The sequence below is a fragment of the Ornithorhynchus anatinus genome, chromosome 17, assembly GCF_004115215.2.
Source record: "Ornithorhynchus anatinus isolate Pmale09 chromosome 17, mOrnAna1.pri.v4, whole genome shotgun sequence".
NCBI classification, from domain to species: domain Eukaryota; kingdom Metazoa; phylum Chordata; class Mammalia; order Monotremata; family Ornithorhynchidae; genus Ornithorhynchus; species Ornithorhynchus anatinus.
Window position 1 is genome coordinate 37,889,316 of NC_041744.1, and position 22,969 is coordinate 37,912,284.

At 48.7% G+C, this 22,969-nt stretch overlaps 1 protein-coding gene across 1 annotated transcript in view; it reads right to left on the reverse strand.

Moving 5' to 3' along the window:
- The window catches only part of SLC1A7 (solute carrier family 1 member 7), a 48,718-nt gene extending 32,880 nt beyond the window's left edge, over window positions 1-15,838 (reverse strand). Inside the window, exons 1-2 of the mRNA XM_029081663.2 lie at window positions 15,698-15,838; window positions 6,495-6,574 (exon numbers count right to left, since the gene is read on the reverse strand). Coding sequence (XP_028937496.1) covers window positions 6,495-6,574; window positions 15,698-15,838 — 221 coding nt within the window. The remainder of the gene's footprint in view (window positions 1-6,494; window positions 6,575-15,697) is intronic.
- Between the last annotated feature and the right edge of the window lie 7,131 nt (window positions 15,839-22,969).

Below are 22,969 nucleotides of genomic sequence, written 5' to 3' on the forward strand. Positions count from 1 at the left end.
AAGTGGCAGAGCCGGGATTCAAACCCATGAACTCTGACTCCCAAGCCTGGGCTCTTACCACAGAGCCACGCTGCTTAGCTAGTACTTGGACTCCAGCTCCTATCCTGCACCTCGAGGACCTGTCTGGATAACTTCTCCCTCGGGCTCAGGTTTTAATCCAAAACTGAGGCCTAGTGGATAGAACATGGGCCTGGGAGTTAGAAGGATCTGGGCTTTAATCCCAGCTCTGCCACTTGATGGCTCTGGGATGCTGGGCAAATCATTTTATTTCTCATTTGTAAAATGGAGATTTAGACTGTGAGCCCTATGTGGGACATGGACCCCGGCTGGATTGTGTCAGCCTTCTCTCTCATCTCCCTTCCTCCTGACTCTCCCCACTCCAGTCTATTCTTCATTCCGCTGCCTGGATCATCTTCCTGCAGAAATGTTCTGGGCATGTCACTCCTCTCCTTAAAAACCTCCAGTGGTTGCCTATCAACCTCTGCACAAAACAAAAACTCCTCACTTTTGGCTTCAAGGCTCTCCATCACCTTGTCCCCTCTTACCTCACCTCCCTTTTCTTTTTCTACTGCCCACCCTGCACGCTCCGCTCCTCTGACACTCACCTCCTCATTGTGCCCCGTTCACGCCTATCCTGCTGACCTCTGGCCCATGTCCTACCACTGTCCTGGAATGCCCTCCCTCCTCACCTTCGCCAAACTAACTCTCTTCCCCTCTTCAAAGCCCTACTGAGAGCTCACCTCCTCTGAGAGGCCTTCCCAGACTGAGCTAACCCTTTTCCCTCTGCTCCCTCTCTGCTCCCCCTCTGCCCTCTGCTCCTTCCCCTTCCCCCCTTCACCTCCCCTCAACAAAGCCCCCTTTGCCTCTGCTCCTCCCCCTCCCCTCAGCACTGTGCCCATTTGTATATATTTTATTACCCTATTTATTTTGCTAATGAAGTGTACATCCCTTTGATTCTATTTATCATGATTATGTTGTCTTGTTTTTGTCCCTCTTAGTACAGTGCTCTGCACATAGTGAGCGTTCCATAAATACTATTGAATAAATGAATGCTTCAACCTGATGAGTCTGTATCTACCCGAGCACTTAGTACAGTCCATGGCCCATAGTGAGTATGGTCTATGAGCTGGTTGATCTGAGTTCTAATTCCTGCTGGGTAGCTAGGGAGTACTTGGAGAAAAGAGCAGAAAGACTCCTGCTGAACCAGCTGTGCCCACAGCAGACAAACAGGTAATGATGGCAGATGTGCCCAGCACCAAGCCATGGTCACCATTAGTTCCTCTCCCTTGTACTTCTGGGGCTTGTAATCCCAGAGATTGCCCAAATAAATCAACAAGTAGTCTTCCTTGAGCACCTTCTGTGTGCAGAGCACTGTACTAAGCACTTGGTAGAATACAGCAGAGTTAGTAGAGATGATCCCTGCCCTCAAGGAGCTTACAATCCAACCAGGGAAACTGATACCAAAATCAATTACAAATGGGAGGAGAAACAGAATTTATAGATCTGTCCATAAGTTCTACCAGGGAGGAAGTATGTGGTGAATGCAGGGGGTGAGGACTTAAGGGTAGGGGAATCGAGGACATATTTATGTTGCAGGAGGGGGCAAAATAGAGGGGGGAGATGAGAGAACAATCGTGGAAGGCTTCCTGGAGGAGATGTGGTTTCAGCAGGGCTTTGAAGTTGGGGAGAGTAGCTGTCTGCTGGATGTGAAGGGGAAGAGAGCTCCAGGCAGGGCCTGAGGAAGAAGTTGAGGGTGAGAGGAATGAGACCGAGGCACAGTGGGAGAGATGAGAGGGAGGTACAGCGAGAAGGTTGGCGTTAGAGGAGCTAAATATGCGGGCTGAGTTAGTGAAAGATTAGACTGTGGCAACCCTCATGGCAGTTAACTGATGTGTGCTGCTGGCAATAATCTGGCCAGAGTCATGCCAAACCAACTCCCGGGGAATGTTGTTTGACCAGAGGCTCTCAGAGGCATGATCTCTGTGGCACAGCAGAAGTGTAGGGAGAAATGTGCAGGGAGCAGCACAAATGCATTTGGGAGGTAAATTATTTTCAGCGGTAAACCAGCCTCCTTGGAGGAAACAAACCACGCTGTCCAAATTGCCTGGGTAGGCATGAATCATGTCAGACTATCACTCTAATTCCCATTAGAAATCTGTTTTGAGGGATAGTTTTCAAGAATTCTTCAAAGGCATGTGACAAAAATCAGGAGATCTGGATTCTGGAAATTATGGGGAAAATTTGGCTGTCTTGAGTTGTTCATAGAGGTCTTGTGACTGCATTCTGGTGCATGGCTGGCTAGACCAGTGCCTTGGGTAATGTCTTCCATTGCCAATAGACAAATTTTAGGTCCCCTCCCATTCAACTTATTCTACGCAGTCATGCAGGAGACGTTTGAATGTGCTTCTGCTTCCTCCGGGAAACACTTCCAGCTAGGACCTGGGTTCTAGTTCTGGCTCCGCCACTTGTCAGCTGTGTGACTTTGGGCAAATCAATAAACTTCTCTGTTCCTCAGTGAACTCATCTGTAAAATGGGGACTAAGACTGTGAGCCCCTGCTGGACTGTGTCCAACCTGATTTTCTTGTATCTACCCCATTGCTTAGAACAGTGAGAAGCAGTGAGGTCTAGTGAATAGAGCATGGGCCTGGGAGTCAGAAGGACCTCGATTCTAATCCCCATTCTGCCACTTGTCTGCTGTGTAACCTTGGGCAAATCACTTCACTTCTCTGTTTCCTCACCTGTAAAATGGGTATTAAGACTATGAGCCTCCTGTGGGACATGGACTGTGTCCAACCTGATTACCTGTACCTACCCCAGTGCTTAGGACACTGCCTGGCAGATACTAAGATCTTAACAAATGCCATATAAAAAAGAAAAAAAACCAATGCTTGGCACATAGTAAGCGATTATCAAATACCATTTAAAAACAAGATCAATAGCTCATGAGCATCTTCCAGAGATAGTCAGTCATTCAAGGATTGCTTTAGGCAGGTGATTACACCTTGGCAGCACACACCCTGCAGCTTTGCCAAATCCATCAGTTTCCAAGTACTCTTCTTCTTTAAATCCATCAGACCACAGGTCTCCCCACCTTCAGAAACCTCCTGTTTCCCACCTTCTCCAGGAAACCTTCTGGGATTAATTTCTGCCTCCCCAAGTCACACTGACCCAACAGCCAACCCCATTGGTTCCATACTCATCTTCAACGATCATGTGGCTTGAACCTGGGATTCCCTGTCCCATTGGGTGGGGAGAGGAAGCTGCGGGGGGACTGCTTTCATTGGCCCCTTGGGCAGCGGGCTCAATCTGGCATGGTGTGGCCCAGCACGGTGTAGTGGGCAAACGCACAGCCTCCATCCTCCAGGCCGTAGCCCAGCTGAGTCACCTAATGGCCACCTGATTAGAAAGAGCATGGCCTAGTGGATACTACATGGGCATGCAAGTCGGAAGGACCTGGGATCTAATTCCAGCTCTGCCATTTGTCTGCTGTGTGACCTTGGGCCTGTCTCTATGCCTCAGTTACCTCATCTGGAAAATGAGGATTAAGGCTGTGAGCCCCATGTGGGACAGGGACTGTGTCCAATCTTATTTGCTTGTATCTCCCCCAGTGCTTAGTACAGTGCCTGGCACTTTTGCTTGTATCTCCTCCAATGCTTAGTGCATTGCCTGGCACATAGTAAGTGCTTAACAAATACCACAGTAATAATAATAATAGCATTATTATTATTCTTGGGCTATATTCCAGGGAGGAGCTTTCTTTTCGGGCCTTGGTTTCCCATCTAAGATAGATCCAGCACAAGTGACCCAGCTCGGGAGTGGCAGTTACCAAGGAGTGCTGTATTATAAATTCTTATATATGAAAAATTATTCATACTAATGTCTGTCTTCTCCACTAGACTGTAAGCTCATTGTAGGCAAGGAGTTTGCTAACTCTGTCCCAAGTGCTTAAATACAGTGCTCTGCACATAGTAAGCACTCAATAAATACCATTGCTTGATTAACAGCCAGAGCCTGGAAACTTGAATAGAAGAATAAATGAGGGAATAAATAAATGGAGTACATAAATCGATAAATACACAAGTGGTCTAGGTGGCAGTGAGGATGATGGGTCCAGGGTTAGGTGGAAGAAAATGACTCCACAGAAAGGTGGAGGGTTTAAGATACACAAAAAGAAGGGCACCTCTACTTAACTGGGGATAAGCAGAAGGAATTCATTTTCCAAGGAGGCTGGGCAGCCAGAAATACAGTGTCAGCAGGTTCCCGAAGGTTGGGATAGATCCAGGAACAAGCAGTCTACCCTTGGGGTGCTGGAGGGGAAGTTAGCAATGAAGGGGGGGATGCTGGAGTGGTTGGGCGTTCTATCTCTAACTAAGGAGTGGGCATCCAGGAGGGTGGGTGACTACGAGGGTGGGTGTCCAAGAGGATGATCAATGCATAAATCCTCCAAGAGTCCTGTACTCTGATGGGAGGGAGAGACTGGTTTGACCCAGGGGGCATCACTCCTAGTCAGGTTATTTTGTACTGAATCTTCCTGAGATGACTGAGCAAAACAATCAATCATGTTTGGTTTTTGTTATAATACTCTCCCAAGAGCTTAGTACAGTGCTCTGCATAAAGTAAGTGCTCAGTAAATATGCTCAAATGAACATCCACCCACATCTGGAGGCTAGAGATTGGACTTGATAACCCCTGGCAGCATGGCTCAGTGGAAAGAGCCCGGGCTTGGGAGTCAGAGATCATGGGTTCGAATCCCATGGCAGCTGTGTGACTGTGGCCAAGTCACTTCACTTCTCTGTGCCTCAGTTACCTCATCTGTAAAATGGGGATTAACTGTGAGCCTCACGTGGGACAACCTGATGACTCTGTATCTACCCCAGCGCTTAGAACAGTGTTCTGCACATAGTGAGCGCTTAACAAATACCGACATTATTATTATTAGGGAAAAAGACTCTACTTGTACTTGCCTGATCTGGATAATTCTCCCAACCTTCTGCTCTCATGTGATCATGGAGACTGGGAGGGGGTGTAAGGGGTGGCCCAGAGCAGAGTTATGGAAAGTCTCTGTTTGCACATCCTTTGCTTTCTGCCTAGCACAGCCCCAGTCTTGTCTGAAAATCAGAAGCACAGTCTTCCTCCTTTCCCCTTCCTCCCCACACCCTTCTTCATCCCCTACCCAGCAGGGCAGAGGGAAGCCCCCAGGTAAGGAAGGCTACTCCTGCTATCAGATCGAAAATCCACCTCAGCAGCAGTGTGGTCCAGTGGAAGGAGTGTGGGGCTGACTCAGAAGAACTGAGTTCTAATTCCAGCTCCACCACTTTGCCTATGTGACCTTGAGAAGGTCACTTCACTTCTCTGTGCCAAAGTTTCTTCACCTGTAAAATGAAGAACAACAATTCTCCTCCCACTCCTTAGGCTGTGACACCCATTTGGGACAGAGATTTTGTCTGATCTGATTGCACTGCATCTACCTCAGCACTTAGGATAATGTTACACAGTAAGTGCTTAACAAATGCAATTATTATTCTTCAATGTCCCATATCTTATTAAAAAAATACAACAAAAAGTATAAAATTCTCCAAAGAATGAAAACAAATAACTCTTATTGACATTGATTGACAATTGAGCCAAACAATGATTTTGTTTTGGGCAAGGTCTGCATCAGGTATTACTGATAACTCCTTCGATAAGAACCCCCACACCCCTTGCCCCCCTAAGACACACACTCTCACAACCCCCAACCAGCCTTGTTTAATGAGATGTACATCACCCTGATTCTATTTATTTGCCATTGTTTTGTTGCCATTGTTCTTGTCTGCCTGTCTCCCCCGATTAGACTGTAAACCCATCATATGGCAGGAACTGTCTCTATCTGTTGCCGATTTGTACATTCCAAGCGCTTAGTACAGTGCTCTGCATATAGTAAGCGCTCAATAAATACTATTGAATGAATGTCTGTCCAAGTGCAAACCCAAAAGCAATGTGTGTGGAAAGAGCACAGGTCTGAGTCAGGAGGCCTGGGTTCTAATCCTGACTATCACTTACCTGCTGTGTGACCTTGGGCAAAGGCACTGAACCTCTCTTTGTCTCAATTTTCTACTCTGTAAAACTGTGGAAAGGTTTCCTGTCCTCTTTCATCCTCAGACTGTGAGCCCCACTTGGGACAGGGATTGTATCCAAGCTATTCCACCCCATAGCACAGCATAAGGGCTTAACAAATACCAAGGTCATTACCATTCCTCTAATCTATCCTCAAAGTGAATGGCTCCCTTCCTCATTAAATATCCCAGCAAGCAGCTGAACTCCATTTGGAATCAGGGAAAGATTGTCTGCTGACCCAGCTGCCTCCCCACTCACCCAGGCCTTTTCAACGTGGTGCCCTTATTCCCCCAGGAGTAGGTGCTCACGGTTCAGCTGGGGCTGCTGAAGGCTGCTCAGGATTACTCTCTGGACAACTCTCTCCCTCTGTCACTCTGTCACTCACCCACTCACTCACCTGGACACAACCAGTGGCAGGATTAGCATTTTCAGCATCCTCATCAGCAGCTCTCCGGGAAACTGGAAATAACTAATTTCCTAGAAACATAGAGGAAAACAGTCTTAGCACACACTGAAGATGAGGGTGGGCTTTCTATGGGGCAGCAGCACTTGACCTGGGGTGGGGAGTTGGGGGGTCACAACTGTACAAGGGTCACAAGTGTACAGTCATCACAGCTTCTGCTGTTACAATACCCAGGACAGCAACACCACTGTCCTAACAGCGAGGGGTGCAAGTTGGTGTAAAACACAAACCCTCAGACATAGCCATTCTTAGTCCAGCCAGTATCACAGTGCTGATATTCCTCGGCTAGTACCACCCTAGAGTCAAAGATTTCTCTTTCCCCAACCTGCCATAGCACTCCCTACTCCACGCATGAGCTCTTCCCTGGAGAAAAGCCTAGCCCCCTCTGGGGATGGGATGGTATGCTGGGGAAAGGGGTCTGTAACCATCCGGAGCAGGTCTTCAGGTGACCAAAGGAGCCAGCTCAGCCCCAGGACCCAATCTGACACCTAAAAAGATTTTAGCCCCAAATGCAGCCTCATCACTAAATAGAGGTCTGCATGTGCCCAGTTCCTCAGACATGTGCCAGGCTGAAAGTGAAGAGATGGGAGACTGGTTGGCAGGGAGAGCACTTTTGCTCCCCTGGAGACTCCAGGGGATTCACTAGCATCTCTGGGGGCATTTGAGGGCACTTCAATCAAACACATAATCAATCAATCATATTTATGGAGAGCTTACTATAGGCAGAGCACTGTACTAAAGACTCGGAAGAATATAACAGATTTGGAAGACATGTCCTCTGACCAAAAGATGCTTACAGTCTAGAAGGGAGACAGACATTGAAATAAATTTCGGAGTTGTTTGTAAGTGCTGTGGGACTGAGGGTGGGTGAAAAAACCCCAACTTCAAGGGTGATGCAGAATGGAGAGGGAGTAGGGGAAATGAGGGGAAGGCCTCTTGGAGGTGATGTGATTCAATAAGGCTGTGAAGGTGGGAAGAGTGGATTGTCCATTCAATTGCATTTATTGAGCACTTACTGTGTGCAGAGCACCGTACTAAGCCCTTGGGAGAGTACAATACAACAATAAACACATTCCCGGCTCACAGTTAATTTACAGTTATAATTAATGAACTAATTATGGTACTTGGTAAACTCTTACTATGTTCTAAGTGCTGTTCTAAGTGCCGTAGTAGATACAAGTTAATCAGATTGGACAGAATCTCTCTCCCACAGGCAACTCAGTGTCTATGGCCAGAGGCAAGATGTGGGTAGGGGGTCAGCAGAGATTAGACTGAGGTACAATGAGTAGGTTGGAATTAGAGGAGTGAAGTGAGCATGCTAGGAAATCAGTGAGATAAGATAGGAGGGGTAAAGGTGATTGCCTTAAAGCCAGTGGTGAGAAATTTCTGTTTGATGCCATGGTGGAGGGGCAATCACTAGAGGTTCTTGAGGAGTGACAAAAAATGGAGTAAATTTTTTTTAGAAAATTGTTCCAGACAGCAGAGCGGAATATGGCCTGAGCTAGGGTGTGGAGAACTGGGATATGGACTGGGGTGGGGAACAAGGAAGGAAGCCGCTGCAGCAGTCAAAGAGGGATAAGATAAGTGCTTGGATCATTGTGTTAGCAATGTGGATGGAGACTGTAGTGCTGTTAGGAAGGTCAAACTGAAAGGATTTGGTGACAGAGTGAAAATATGGTTAGGGTATATGTGGGTTGAGTATGTGTGGATCGAGCACTTAGTACAGTGCTCTACACATAGAAAGCTCTCAATAAATACCACTGATTGAATGAGAGAGATGAGTCAAGAAAAATATCGAGGCTGTGGGCTTGTGAAACAGCGAGGATGGTGGTGCTGTCTACAGTGATGGGAAAGTCAAGGGGAAGACAGGATTTGGGTGGGAAGATGTGGAGATCTGTTTTGGACATGTGAAATTCAAGGTATTGGTGGGACATCCAAATAGAGATGTTCTGAAAAGCAGGAGGAAATATGAGATTGAGGATAAAGAAAAAGACCAGGGCTGAAGATGTAGATTTGGGAATCATCCTCATAAAAGTGGTAGTTGAATCCATGGGAGCTAATGAGTTCTCCAACAAAGTGGGTGTAGATAGATGGAGAATAGAAGTGGACTCAGAACTCTCTCTCTTCCCCTTTTCAAAGCCCTAGTGAGAGCTCACCTCCTCCAGGAGGCCTTCCCAGACTGAGTTCTCCTTTTCCCTCTGCCCCTCTCCCTCCCTCCCCTCTCCCCCCCCCGCTCTTTCCCCTTCCCCTCCCCTCAGCACTGTGCATATTTGTATATATTATTTATTACCCTATTTATTTTGTTCATGATGTGTATATCTCTATGATTCTATTTATCTTGAGGATGTCTGAGCTAGATGGTTTGTTTCATTTTGTTCTGTTTTGTTTGCTGTCTGTCTCCCCCGTTTAGACTATGACCCCATTATTGGGCAGGTATTGTCTCTATTTGTTGCCAAATTGTACACTCCAAACGCTTAGTACAGTGCTCTGCACATACTAAGTGCCCGATAAATACTATTGAATGAATGTCTCCTGGAGTTAGAGGATGAGAGGCAGAGGAGGAGTTTGTGAAAAAGAAGTAGCATGGTCTAATGGAAAGAGCACGGGCTTGGGAATCAGAAGGACCTGGGGTCTGATCCCAGCTCCACCACTTGTCTGCTGTGTGACCTTGGGCAAGTCACTTGACTTCACTGTGCCTCTGTTACCTCATCTGTTAAATGGTAATTAAGGCTGTGAGCCTCATGTGGGACACGGACTTTGTCCAACCTGATTATCTTGTATCTGCCCCAGTGCTTAGTACAGTGCCTGGCACATAGTAAGTGCTTAACAAATACCATTAAGAAATAAAAGAGACTGAGAAGGAGTGGCCAGAGTGGTAGGAGGAGAATCCGGAGATGACAGTGTCAGATAATGTTACCAGGAGGAGGGGTTGGTCAATGTGTAAAAGGCAACTGAGAGTTCAAGGAAGATGAGGATGGAGTAAAGGCCACTGGATTTGGAAAGGAGATCATTAGTAACCTTAGAGGGGGAAGTTTCCGTTGAGTGAAGGGGCAGAAGTTAGATTGGAGACAGTCAAGGAGAAACTTGAAGGTGAGGAAGAAGAGGCTACATTCATTCATTCATTCATTCATTCATTCATTCATTCATTCATTCAATAGTATTGACTGAGTGCTTACTGGGTGCAGAGCACTGTACTAAATCCTGGGGAGAGTATAATGTAACAATAAACAGTCACATACCCTGCCCAAAATGAGCTCACATTCTAGAGAAGGAGACAGACATTAATATAAATAAATAAATAACAGATAAGTAGGAAGTGCTGTGAGGCTGAGAGCGGGGATGAATAAAGGGAGCAAGTCAGGGTGAAGCAGTAGGAAGTGGGAGAAGAGGAAAGGAGGACTTAGTCAGGGAAGACCTCTTGGGGGAGATGTGCCTTCAATAAGGCTTTGAAAAGGAGTAGAGTCACTGTCAGATTTGAGAAGGGAAGGTGTTCCAGGCCAGAGGCAGGATGTGGGTGGTGAGATAGATGAGATTGAGGAAGAGTGAGAAGGTTGGCATTAGAGAAGCTAAGTGTGTGGGATGGGTTTTAGGAGGAGAGTAGTAAGGTGAGGTAGGAAGAGGCAAGGTGATTGAGTGCTTTGAAGCCAACAGTGAGGAGTTTTCATTTGATGCAGAGGTAGATGGGCACTTGGAGTTTCCTGAGAAGTGGAGAACTATGTCCTGGGTGTTTTTGTAGAAAAATGATCTGGGCAGTGGAGTGAAGTATGGACTGGAGTGGGAAGAGACAGATGGCTGGGACGTCAGCAAGGAGGCTGATTCAGTAATCAAGGCAGGATAAGTGATTGGAATAACATGGTAGCAGTTTGGATGGAGAAGAGAGTGGATTTTGCCCAAGTTGTGAAGGTGGAACCGACAGGATTTAGTGATGGATTGAACATGTGGGTTGAATGAGAGAGAGGAGTTAAAGATAACACCAAGGTTATGGGCTTGTGAGACAGGAAGGATGGTGGTGCTGTCTACAGTGATGGGAAATTGAGGGACAGGATAGGTATAGACAATTCACTCAAGGAGGTTGGAGAGGAACGGTAGGAGGGAGATGGGGGAGATAACTGGAGGAAGCCATGGGGCCAAAGGAGGGTGTTTTTTTAAGGATACTGTGATGAAGAAGGAATTTGGAAAGTGAACAGTTGAAGATGGCAATCAGGCAGGGAAGAAGGGAGAGTGCATGTGCTTTGATAAAATGCAAAAGGATGGAGACACGGTGGAGGGAGTGGATTTTTAGGCGAGGCTGGGAAAGGAGGGGCAGGAGGAGAGAGAGACTGAAGAGGAGTAGGAACTCAAACTGATCCCCAGGGTCAGAGAGAGGGACTGTTGCTTAATGCAGTGTTTGACACATAGTAAGTGCTTAACAAATACCATAAAAGAAAGAAAATAGAGAAGAAAAAGGGCACCATCTTGAGGGGGGATTATAATAATAATAATTATGGTATTTGTTAAAGCACTTACTATGTGCAGAGCACTGTTCTCTAAGTGCTGGGGTAGATACAGGGTAATCAGATTGTCCCACGTGGGGCTCACATTTTTTAATCCCCATTTTTACAGATGAGGTAACTGAGGCACAGGGAAGTTAAGTGACTTGGGGATGACCACCCTAGGAAAGCACAGGCTAATTGCTGTCAATTACACAAATGAAAAATAAGCTCCTTTTGGGCTTGGTTTGTGTCTGCCAACTCTACTGTAGTGTTCTCTCCCAAGTGTGGGTGGGAACCTGTCTACCAGCTTTGTTATAGTGTACTCTCCCAAGTGTTCAGTACAGTGCTCTGCACACAGTAAGCGCTCAATAAATCTGAATGCTTGAAGTGTTTAGTACAGAGCTCTGCACATGGTAAGCATTCAATATATACCACTGATTGACTGGGAGGGCAGCTGTCACATCTCCAAAACCTCCACTTAAAGCAGAGAATCCCAGATGTGTCGCTTGTCTGCTGTGTGGCCTTGGGCAAATTATTTAACTTATTTATTTGTGCCTCTGTTACCTTATCTGAAAAATGGGGCTTAAGACTGTAAACCCCCTGAGGGATATGGATTGTGTCTAACCTGATTATCTTGTATCTACCCAGCGCTTAGTACAGTGCCTGGCACATGGTGGTAGGTGCTTAACAAATATCATTAAGTAGATAAAGAACAAATTCTATCATTTTTCCAAAAAACGTTCAGCCCGTGTTTCCCCATCTATCTCCACATTGCCCATCCAACTCTGTATCAACAGAAACCCCTAACCATTAGTTTTAAAACACTCCATCACCTCTCCCACTCCTATCTTCTCTCGTTGATTTCCTACTATGAACTAGCACACTCACTTTGCTCTTCTAAGGTCATTCTCATCTGTCTCCCTGCTGACCTCTCACCCACATACTATTGTGGCCTGGAACACCCTCCCCGTTCATATCTGATAGATTACCACTTTCCCCATCTTCACAGACGTATTAAAATCACATCTCCAAGAGGCCTTCCTCAACTAAGGCCCCATGAGGCTTGACCTAATGGCCTAATGGCTTGAGCACGGGTCTGGGAGTCAGAAGGTCATGGATCTTATCCTGACTCTGCCACTTGTCTGTGTGACCTTGGGCAAGTCACTTAACTTCTCTGTGCCTCAGTTACTTCATCTGTAAAATGGGGATTGAAATTGAGAGTCCCAATTGAGATAGGGACTGCGTCCAATCCCATCTGCTTGTATCCACTCCAGCACTTAGTACAATGCCTAGCACATAGTAAGTACTTAAATACCATTATTATTAATATTTCCCCTATTTCCTCTCCCTCCCATGTCACCTAAGCATTTGGATCTTTACCCTTTTAGCTATTGATATTCACCCTACCCTAGTCACACAACACTTGTATACATATGTGTAATGTATTTTAATGTCTGATTTCCACTCTAGACTGTAAGCTACTGGTGGGCAGGGAATGATTTTCATCTCTGTTATACTGTACTTTCCTAAGTGTCTAGTATAATGCTCTCAACAAAGTAAGTCCTCAATAAATACCACTGACTGATACAGACCACCCAATGCCTGTGTACACTTTGGGAAATATTCCTGTAATCACACATGAATAACTCCTATTTTGCCAATCTTTTTAAACCTACTCACTCCACAAAATGGGCTTTCTTTATGGGCTCTTGTGTTTTAAATGCAATCTGTCTCTTTAAAAGAAAGTTTGTTTTAATGGTTGTTTTCAGAGATTTGCTGAACCCTTGTGGCTCAAAGATATTTTCACCAGTAGAACGTTCTACTTGCTATTCCATGTTTATGATTCTGTCCTGTTGCCTTGGATTTAACCTTTTATGTCATATATGGAGCATTTTAATTACGAGACAGTGGCAGAGAGATTAGACTGAGACCTCGTTTTTCATGGCCCCATTCTGACCATCTGAGGCTGGCATTTAGAGAAGCAGCGTGGCTCAGTGGAACCAGCACGGGCTTGGGAGTCAGAGGTCATGGATTCGAATCCCAGTTCTGCCACCTGTCAGCTGTGTGACTGTGGGCAAGTCACTTAACTTCTCTGTGCCTCAGTTCCCTCATCTTTTACACTCACTCCCTCGGTGAACTCATTCGCTCTCACGGCTTTGACTACCATCTCTACGCAGATGACACGCAGATCTACATCTCCGCCCCTGTCCTCTCCCCCTCCCTTCAGGCTCGCATCTCCTCCTACCTCCGGGACGTCTCCACCTGGATGTCTGCCCGCCACCTAAAACTCAACATGAGCAAGACTGAGCTCCTCATCTTCCCTCCCAAGCCCGGTCCGCTCCCAGACTTCTCCATCACCGTGGATGGCACGACCATCCTTCCCGTCCCGCAGGCCCGCAATCTCGGTGTCATCCTTGACTCGTCCCTCTCGTTCACCCCACACATCCTATCCGTTACCAAGACCTGCCGGTTTCACCTCTACAATATCGCCAAGATCCGCCCTTTCCTCTCCACCCAAACGGCTACCTTACTATTACGGGCTCTCGTTATATCCCGGCTAGACTACTGTGTCAGCCTTCTCTCTGACCTCCCTTCCTCCTCTCTCGCCCCGCTCCGGTCTATTCTTCACTCCGCTGCCCGGCTCATCTTCCTGCAGAAACGATCTGGGCATGTCACTCCCCTTCTTAAACAACTCCAGTGGTTGCCTATCGACCTCCGCTCCAAACAAAAACTCCTCACTCTAGGCTTCAAGGCTCTCCATCACCTTGCCCCTTCCTACCTCTCCTCCCTTCTCTCTTTCTACCGTCCACCCCGCACGCTCCGCTCCTCCGCCGCCCACCTCCTCACCGTCCCTCGGTCTCGCCTATCCCGTCGACCCCTGGGTCACGTCCTCCCACGGTCCTGGAACGCCCTCCCTCCTCACCTCCGCCAAACTGATTCTCTTTCCCTCTTCAAAACCCTACTTAAAAATCACCTCCTCCAAGAGGCATTCCCAGACTGAGCTCCTCTTCCCCCTCTACTCCCTCTGCCATCCCCCCTTTACCTCTCCGCAGCTAAAGCCTCATTTTCCCCTTTTCCCTCTGCTCCTCCACCTCTCCCTTCCCATCCCCACAGCACTGTACCCGTCCGCTCAACTGTATATATTTTCGTTACCCTATTTATTTTGTTAATGAATTGTACATCGCCTTGATTCTATTTAGTTGCCATTGTTTTTACAAGATGTTCTTCCCCTTGACGCTGTTTAGTGCCATTGTTCTTGTCTGTCCGTCTCCCCCGATTAGACTGTAAGCCCGTCAAACGGCAGGGACTGTCTCTATCTGTTGCCAACTTGTTCATCCCAAGCGCTTAGTACAGTGCTCTGCACATAGTAAGCGCTCAATAAATACTATTGAATGAATGAATGAATAAAATGTGAGCCTCATGTGGGACAACCTGATTACCCTGTATCTACCCCAGCGGTTAGAACAGTGCTCTGCACATAGTAAGCGCTTAACAAATACCAACATTATTATTATTATTTCTGTCAGTAATGAATGTAGAATCTATGTGCCCTCCCTCTTCTCTGTTTGCTTGTTATTCTGGACCAGTGTGTGCCAGCTGCCATGAATGGAGGTGGCTATTTGTGTGTGCGTGTGAGGAGGGAGACCCTGAATTTGCCTTTGATCATGAAACGCCACTTCTTTTCTTTCAACCTGATCCCTCAGCATGAAATCCATCTGCCCTTCAGTGTGGACTGGTACCGTTAAAGCCAAGTCTCAGAGCTGTTGAGACCATCCCCAACTCACCACTCCTCTCCAGGGGACCAATCAATCAATCAATCAATCAATCAATCAATCATATTTTTCTGAAACTCCCTGCAAGCACCCAGGGTGTCCTGATGAACCTTTTGACTGAACCCGAACTTGGGGATGGTCAGCAGATTTCATTACCTTGTTCTATTCCATTTCAATAACTAAGAATTCTAACAAATACAACCTTTGTATTTGGGCTGTCCCCTTTATCTGAGCTACTCAGAGATTGTCAGCCCCTCAAGGGACAGTATCCTTTTCCAATTCACACTCCATACTCTTTTTCCACACTTAGTACACAGCTCTACACACAATAAGCCCTTAATAAAGCACTTAGTAACTACTACTATTATTCTCTCCCGACAGTCTCTGCTCTTTGTACCTGCAAGAATTCTCCCTCTGTGCAAGAAGAAGGAAATCACTGCTCTGCACTGGGAGACAGAGACTATCTCTAATTCCACTCCTGTGCTTTCTTTCCCACTGCTCGATACAGTGCTCTGCATATGCTAAGTGCTTAATAAATACCATTGCTATTTGTACTTCTATTGCGGCTGGCCCTGAACGTTATGTTTCCATCAACCCAGACTGAATAGATCCCTATTTGCTTCCCGGGTCTTGGGAGCTTTTCCCCACAGACCCGGAGATCACCTAAGACAAGGTGGCGGCCAGATCCTGTGAAGCTCACATCTCAGCTCAGTAGCCTGTGTTCAAGCCCCAGGGGGAACCTTATGTAGGAAGCAGTGGGGGAAAGGAAGCAGCAGCCCCCACCCCCCATGCCACCACCCTGAGGTGCCGCTCCGCTGCCTCTGAGATCTGGGCAATCCCATTTGCCTCCCTCCTCTTCTCTGTCCCTGGCTGCGAGGTCGCTCCAACTGACCTGGGAGGAGAGTCTCCTGGTCCTCAGGAAGAATCCCAGCAGGCACCCTACTATGACGGACAATACAGAGAGAATGAGCAATCCGTTCTTTTTGCAAACGTCCCTGGCCCGAGCCCACATGGCATCGCAGGCTCCAGCCATGGGCCTGGCCACTCCCGGCCGCTCCCAGCTGTAGGCAGGTTGGCGCACCACAACAGCCTCTGTCGCCCTCCTGGTCTCCCATTCAGGACAGGCGGGGGCCAAGCACTCCAGGGCCCTGAGCCTCCTGGCAAGGTCACCCCTGGCCCAATTGCTACTGCACACGCAGCTGGCATTATTGTTCCAAAATAATGCCCCAATCCTATTAGCCGCGGCATCGTTAAAGCCATGGAGATTAGGGGGGTCGGCCTGGCTGGAATCCAGGCCACTGGGAAGCTGTTCAAAAGGAAGTTAAGAAGAGTCAGCTTTCTAGGAGGTGAACTGTTTCTTCTACTGAGTCCTGGGCTGCCAGAAGGCAACCGAGGGCCGAGAGCGGGAGAGCTGTGGCTGCAAAAGGAAGACAGGGCTGGTTGTTCTGGTCTAGTAGTCTGAAAGGGGAGGCAGAAGCTGGGGACGAGGGGGCCGCTGGGAGGAGGGACTGAGCTGGGCAGGTTTAGTCTGTGCTGGGGCTGTTGGTTCCGGCACCCCGGAGGCTGTGAGTCCACAAGGTGGACTGAGGGAACTGTGGAACCATGAAGCCAGGCCCTCGGTCTCCACCTCAGAACTGTTCCTGGATTTTCTCTGTCTGGAGAGGGGCTGCTGCTTGTGGAGGCAGTGCCTCCTGAATGAGGTAGGGCCACAAAGGAAATCAGATCTTTTGGCTACAACTTCCCACAAGAAGTCAGAGGCCGAGATCGGCCCCTCCAGGATATGTTCGTAAGTCTTTCCGTCTGGAAGCTCCAGTGTCCCCTAAGCCAATGGGCCAAACTGGACACTTCCCCATTGGCAGAGGGGATGGACATTCCACCCACCAGCTGTTGGCTCCAGACATCCTTCAAAGACACAATTGGGATGTCTCTTAACTGGTTTTCCCAGAAATGGATAGAAACATTTCATTGCCAAGAAGGGTTTATTCAGCCTCATCACTCTCCTAAAGGGCAGGGATCATGTCTACTGACCCTACTATATTATTCAAATGCTCAGGACAATACTCTGCCAGAGGAGGTGATCGATCAACACTATCACTAGACTAGGTTCTTGAAAGCAGGAATCTTGTCTATCAACTCTTTTGTACTGTACTTTCCCTAGCGTTTAATACAGTGTTCTGCACCCATCAGGCACTCAGTAAAGACCATGTATTGATTGACTGATTCAGCCCTTTTGAATTAATTCAAAATCCCCAGTGTGCCTGGCAGCTGCACCAGCAGCCTCCATTCGGTTCAAAGAATCTGCCTGCCATTGGCTATCTAAGGCTGCCAGCACTGCTTAGGGATGTTAAAGAAAATCTTCCCATTTTACAGGTAGAGAAGTTGAGACTGGGGACAGCTTTGAGGCAGAACTAGAGTAGAATTTGGACAACCTGATACACCCAACCAGTTCCTCTCCTCTGGGTTTTAAGGCTTGGGAGCTTGTCAGAAGGGTCTCAGTGGTAGCCAGAAAGGAGGTATGTGAGATTTCCAAAATGTCCCTCCCCTGCAGGCAGGGCCCCTCTGCTTCCACTCTCAGCTGCAGCTCTAGCCAAAGAAACACTCTTCCTGCTGACTCAGAGGAGTCCTCCCCCTGTCTTGGCATAGAGCCATGGGGCCAGGAGCCAGAGGGAGAAAGGCTTCCAAACAGGCTCAGAAATCCACCCCGTTCCTGGTGGAAAACCCCACCGCAGTCAAGGCTGCTCTGAGTTCAGCTAAGCACAGTTGCCTGAATTTCAGGAGGGAGGCAGGCATAGGCCTCAGACCCCAAACTACAAGGAGAATCCTGTGATTATACCAATGGATTGTAAGCTCCCTGCAGGCAGGAATTGTGTCTACCTCCTCTATGTACTCTGCACAGAGTAAGCACTAAATAAATACTACTGATTGATTGATTGATTGATTGATTGATATTGGCTTCAGAATAATCCATATCCCCAGATGGCTGCTCGGGAACTTCCCTGATTAAAGACTTAATGAAGCCCTTAACCTGTTGAACTGGAGGAGTTTCCTAGTATATTGGAATAATAATACTAATACTTTCCCTCTCTAGACTGTAAGCTTTTTATGGGCAGAGAAGAGGTCTACCAACTCTGTCATATCGTTCTCTTCCAAGGAGTAAGTGTTCAGTAAATTTGATTGATGATTGATTAATTGATCAGAAGCCTGCAGATCTCCCATTGCTTCTGCCAGCATGGTGGCATGGATTATGTTGGACAGGTCCAGGCTTATTACACTATTTATTTTGTTAATGAGGTGTACATCCCCTTGATTCTATTTATCATGATGATGTTGTCTTGTTTTTGTCCGTCTGTCTCCCCCGATTAGACTGTAAGCCGTCATTGGGTAGGGAGTGTCTCTATCTCTTGCCAAACTGTACATTCCAAGTGCTTAGTACAGTGCTTTGCACTTAGTAAGCACTCAGTAAATACTATTGAATGAATGAATGAGTATCCTAGAGCAGAGCTGGGAGAAGGGGCAATCAGAATTAATTCGACTCCAACTCATCCAGTCCTCCCACTGTGGATCAGCCCAAGAATCTTGGGGAATTTCTCGGGAAGCTAAATTTGTTTATTAGTCTCCTACGCCAGCACTCAGCACATAATAAGCACTTAACGAATACAACAATTATTATTATTGTTAATAATCATATGTTGAGCAAAGCCCATGCAGACAGCTGAGAACTGTTTAGAGATTTCTGCAAGAATTCCGTGAGCTTTGGATGTTCTTCTGTTTTTCAAGACATGGGCTTGTAGAGGTTACTTGGGCAGAGGTCAGGGTTGAGGCCACGGGCCACATTGTGGCTGACTTTCTATCAATCACTGGAATCTATTGAGCACTTACTGTTTGCAGAGCATTTTACTAAGCATTTCTTTATGGTATTAAGCTCTTACTATGTGCCAGGCCCTGTACTGAGTGCATGGATAAATACAAGTTATTCAGGTTGGACACAGTCCATGTCCCACATGGGGCTCACACTCTTAATCCCCTTTTCACAAATGAGGTTACGGAGTCACAGAGAAGTGACTTGCCTAAGGTTCCACAGCAGACAAATGGCAGAGCTGGGATTAGGCCCCAGGCCCTTCTGACTCCCAGGTCCATGCTCTCTCCACTAGGCTACACTTGGGAAATACAACATAGTTGATAGACATGTTCCCTGTCCACGGCGAGCTTATAGTCTAGAGGGGAAGAGAAACATTAATATAAATAATTTATAATACATAATTTATAGATATGTGTGGTGTGGGGTTGAGGATGGAGTGATTATCAAATGCCCAAAGATCACAGATCTCAGTGCATAGATGACACAGAATGGAGAGAGAGCCGGAAAAGAGGACTTTATCGGAGAAGGCCTATTACAGGAGATGTGAACTTAATAAGGTCTTGAAGGTGGAGAGAGTGGAAATCTGGTGTATATGGAGGGAGAGGGAGTTCCAGGCCAGAGGAGGGACCTGAGAAAGGGATCGGCAGCGAGTTAGATGAGATCGGGGCCCAGTGACTAAGCTGGCACTAGAGGAGCAGAGCGGGCATGCTGGGCTGTAGTAGGAGATCAGTAAGGTGAGGTAGGAGGGGACGGGTGGATTGAATACTTTAGAGTCAGTGGTGAGGAGTTTCTGTTTGATGTGGAGATGATATGGTTTGGAGGTCTCTACACTCAAGGGGAAGGCAGGATCGTATGCTCGGGACTCTCCCTCCCTGTCTCCCACGAGGGTGGATGCATCAGCCTTCCTCAGCAGTGGTAGGAATAACATGCACAGCACCAGAGAGCTTTAATGATGAATAAAAGTCCTTAGCTTGGTGGCAGTCAGGATATCCTGGATCTCTTCCCTCTGCCAACCTGTTTTTTAATAATAATAATAGTAATAATAATAAAGTATTTGTTAAGCACTCACCATGTTCCAGGTAGCCTTTTGCAACCTGGACCTCCGCACCCCCGCTCGGGAACCCCGACACTAAGGATCTTCGCCTCCACAGACCCCCAGCCACCAGCTCCCATTCCACCCCCCCCCACCCCGCTCGGGCCCAGGGACATTGCGCTCCCCTTCTCGATCCTGGGGACATTGTGCTCCCCTGTTTGGCCCCAAGGACATTGTGTCCTCTGGGGACATTGTGTCCCCTGCTCGGGCCCGGGGACATTGCGCTTCCCAACCGCTCCCCTACTCCGCCCGAGGCGGCCATTTTGGGAAGCCCCCACTCTGCCTGAGGTGGCCATTTTGGGAAGGCCTCACTCCCTCTTCCCCTTGAGGTGATTCATCTCCCCCGCCCCCGCCCCGGGCGACGATGTCCTTGTTCTCACCATGTTACCTTACCTTAGCTGCTGCCTACGGCCGCAACCCATCCCGGACAACCTCAGGCCCCCCCCCCCCCCCCCCCCCCCGCCGCCACAGGGACATTTGGGACTCTCTGGGCCGCTGGCCGCTTGACTTTGAGTCTGATCGGGTAGGGTCGGCTCGTCCCCCGACCCTGGTCATCGCCTGCTTATTAACACTATTGTATTGTGTCTTACTGTACCATGTTGCTATATTAGTGATTTCACTTGTTATTGTTTATTGTCGTCAGACTTTGAGTTTGATCAGGTCGCCCCTTAATCGAGTCTACCCCCGACCCTGGTCATCGCCCCTTTTATTAACACGACTATATTGTATCATACTGTGTCATGTTGCTATATTAGCACTACCGTATTGTATCATACTGTATCATGTTGCTATATTACCGATTTCGTTTATTACTGTTTATTGTTGTCAGTGCTGCCACCCACCTCTCTGGCCTCGCCATGTCCCTCCTCCCCCCGCCCCCCGCCCCTTCCTATCCTCCCCTTCCCCTTCCCCTCTCTCGCTCAGCTCTTTCCCGCTCTCTCCTCTGTCTCCTCCCCCCCTCCCCTCTCCCGCCCTAGAACCCCACTTTACCAGCGCTACCCCTCTTCCCCCTCACCCTACTCTTCCCCCCACCAAACCCCCTCTTCACCCCCTCCCCCCTTCTCTCTCCCCCACCCATGCCCCATCCCAGTCCTCTTGTCCCACCGCTACCCCTCATCCCCCTCTCCCCGTCCAGGGCCCCGCCACCTCCTTCCCATCCAAACCCTCCCCTCCCCCCGCCCTTCCCCCCCTCCCCCCCTTGCACCCACAGCTACTTTCAAGTGTGGCCTCTGGAACCCCCGCTCTATTACAGGTAAGCTACCTTTCATCCATGACCTTTTCCTCTCTCGCTCTCTCCTCCTCCTCGCCCTTTCGGAAACGTGGCTCTCTCCCGAAGACACGGTCTCCGCCGCCGCTCTCTCCGGCGGAGGCCTCTCCTTCTCCCACTCCCCCAGACTCACCGGTAAGGGAGGAGGCGTCGGCTTCCTCCTCTCGCCCCGTTGCCGCTTCTGCACTATCCCTCCTCCCCCCTCCCTCTCCTTCCCCTCCTTCGAAGCCCATATCATTCGCCTCTACCACCCCCTCCAGTTACTTGTCGCCATCATCTACCGCCCTCCCGGTCCCACCTCCGACTTCTTCAACCACCTTGACCCCTTTCTCACCTTCCTTCTCTCCTTCTCTCTGCCCACTCTGATCCTCGGAGACTTCAACATCCATATGGATGTACCCGACGACTCCTCTGCCGCCCGCCCGCTATCCCTCCTCGACTCTGCTGACCTCCTCCTCCACCATACCGCGCCCACTCACCGACTCGGTCACACCCTCGATCTCGTCATCTCCTACCGCTGCACTATCTCCTCCCTCACCGACTCTGAAATCCCTCTCTCTGACCATAACCTTCTCACCTGCCTCATCTCTCACACTCCCTCCCCCTGCAAATCTTTGCTACTGCCCCACAGAGACCTCCGCTCTCTCGATCCCATCTGTCTTTCCAAAAACATCTCTCCTCACCTTGCCGCCCTGTCCTCACTTCCCACTCTCGACGATCAGGTCTCCGCTCTCAACTCCACCCTCTCTACTCATCTCGACTCTCTCGCCCCCCTTTCCCTCCGCCGCTCTCGCTCCACTAACCCACAGCCCTGGATCGCCTCCTCTGTCCGCCTCCTACGCTCCTATGCTCGAGCTGCCGAGTGCTGCTGGCGAAAGTCCAAGCACCGAGCCGACCTCACACACTTCAAATTTATCCTTTCCTGCCTTAACTCTGCCCTCTCCTCCGCCAGGCAAAACGTCTTCTCCTCCCTCATCGACACCCATACCCGTCACCCCCGCCGATTGTTCCGGACCTTTAACTCTCTCCTTAGGCCCCCTGTTCCTCCCCCTCCCCCATCTCTCACCCCCAATGATCTGGCCACCTATTTCCTCACGAAAATCAACACGATCAGGTCTGAGCTCCCCAAAGTCACCCCTCCGCCTCTCCCCTCCCCCCACCAACCCTCTCCCCTACTTTCCCATCCTTCCCTGCAGTATCCTCAGAGGAGATCTCCTCCCTCCTCGCAAGTGCCACCCCCCCCCCAACCTGCGCCTCGGACCCCATTCCCTCTCACCTTATTAAAACCATCGCCCCTGCCCTCCTCCCTTCCTTAACTTACATTTTTAACCACTCAATCTCCAATGGCTCCTTCCCTGCTGCCTTCAAACATGCCCACATCTCCCCCATCCTAAAAAAACCCGCTCTTGACCCCACTTCCCCCTCCATTTATCGTCCTATCTCCCTACTACCCTTCCTTTCCAAAATCCTAGAACGAGTCGTCTACAATCGCTGCTTAGAATTCCTTAACTCCCATTCTCTCCTAGACCCCCTCCAATCTGGCTTCCGTCCCCTCCACTCTACCGAGACTGCTCTCTCTAAGGTCACCCGTGACCTCCTTCTTGCCAAATCCCATGGCTCCTACTCCATTCTAATCCTCCTTGACCTCTCTGCTGCCTTTGACACTGTCGACCATCCCTTCCTCCTCCATACCTTATCTCACCTTGGCTTTACGGACTTTGTCCTCTCCTGGTTCTCCTCTTACCTCTCTGGCCGGTCATTCTCGGTCTCCTTCGCTGGCACCTCCTCCCCCTCCCATCCTTTAACTGTTGGAGTTCCTCAAGGGTCAGTTCTTGGCCCTCTTCTGTTCTCCATTTACACTCACTCCCTCGGTGAACTCATTCACTCTCACGGCTTTGACTACCATCTCTACGCAGATGACACGCAGATCTACATCTCCGCCCCT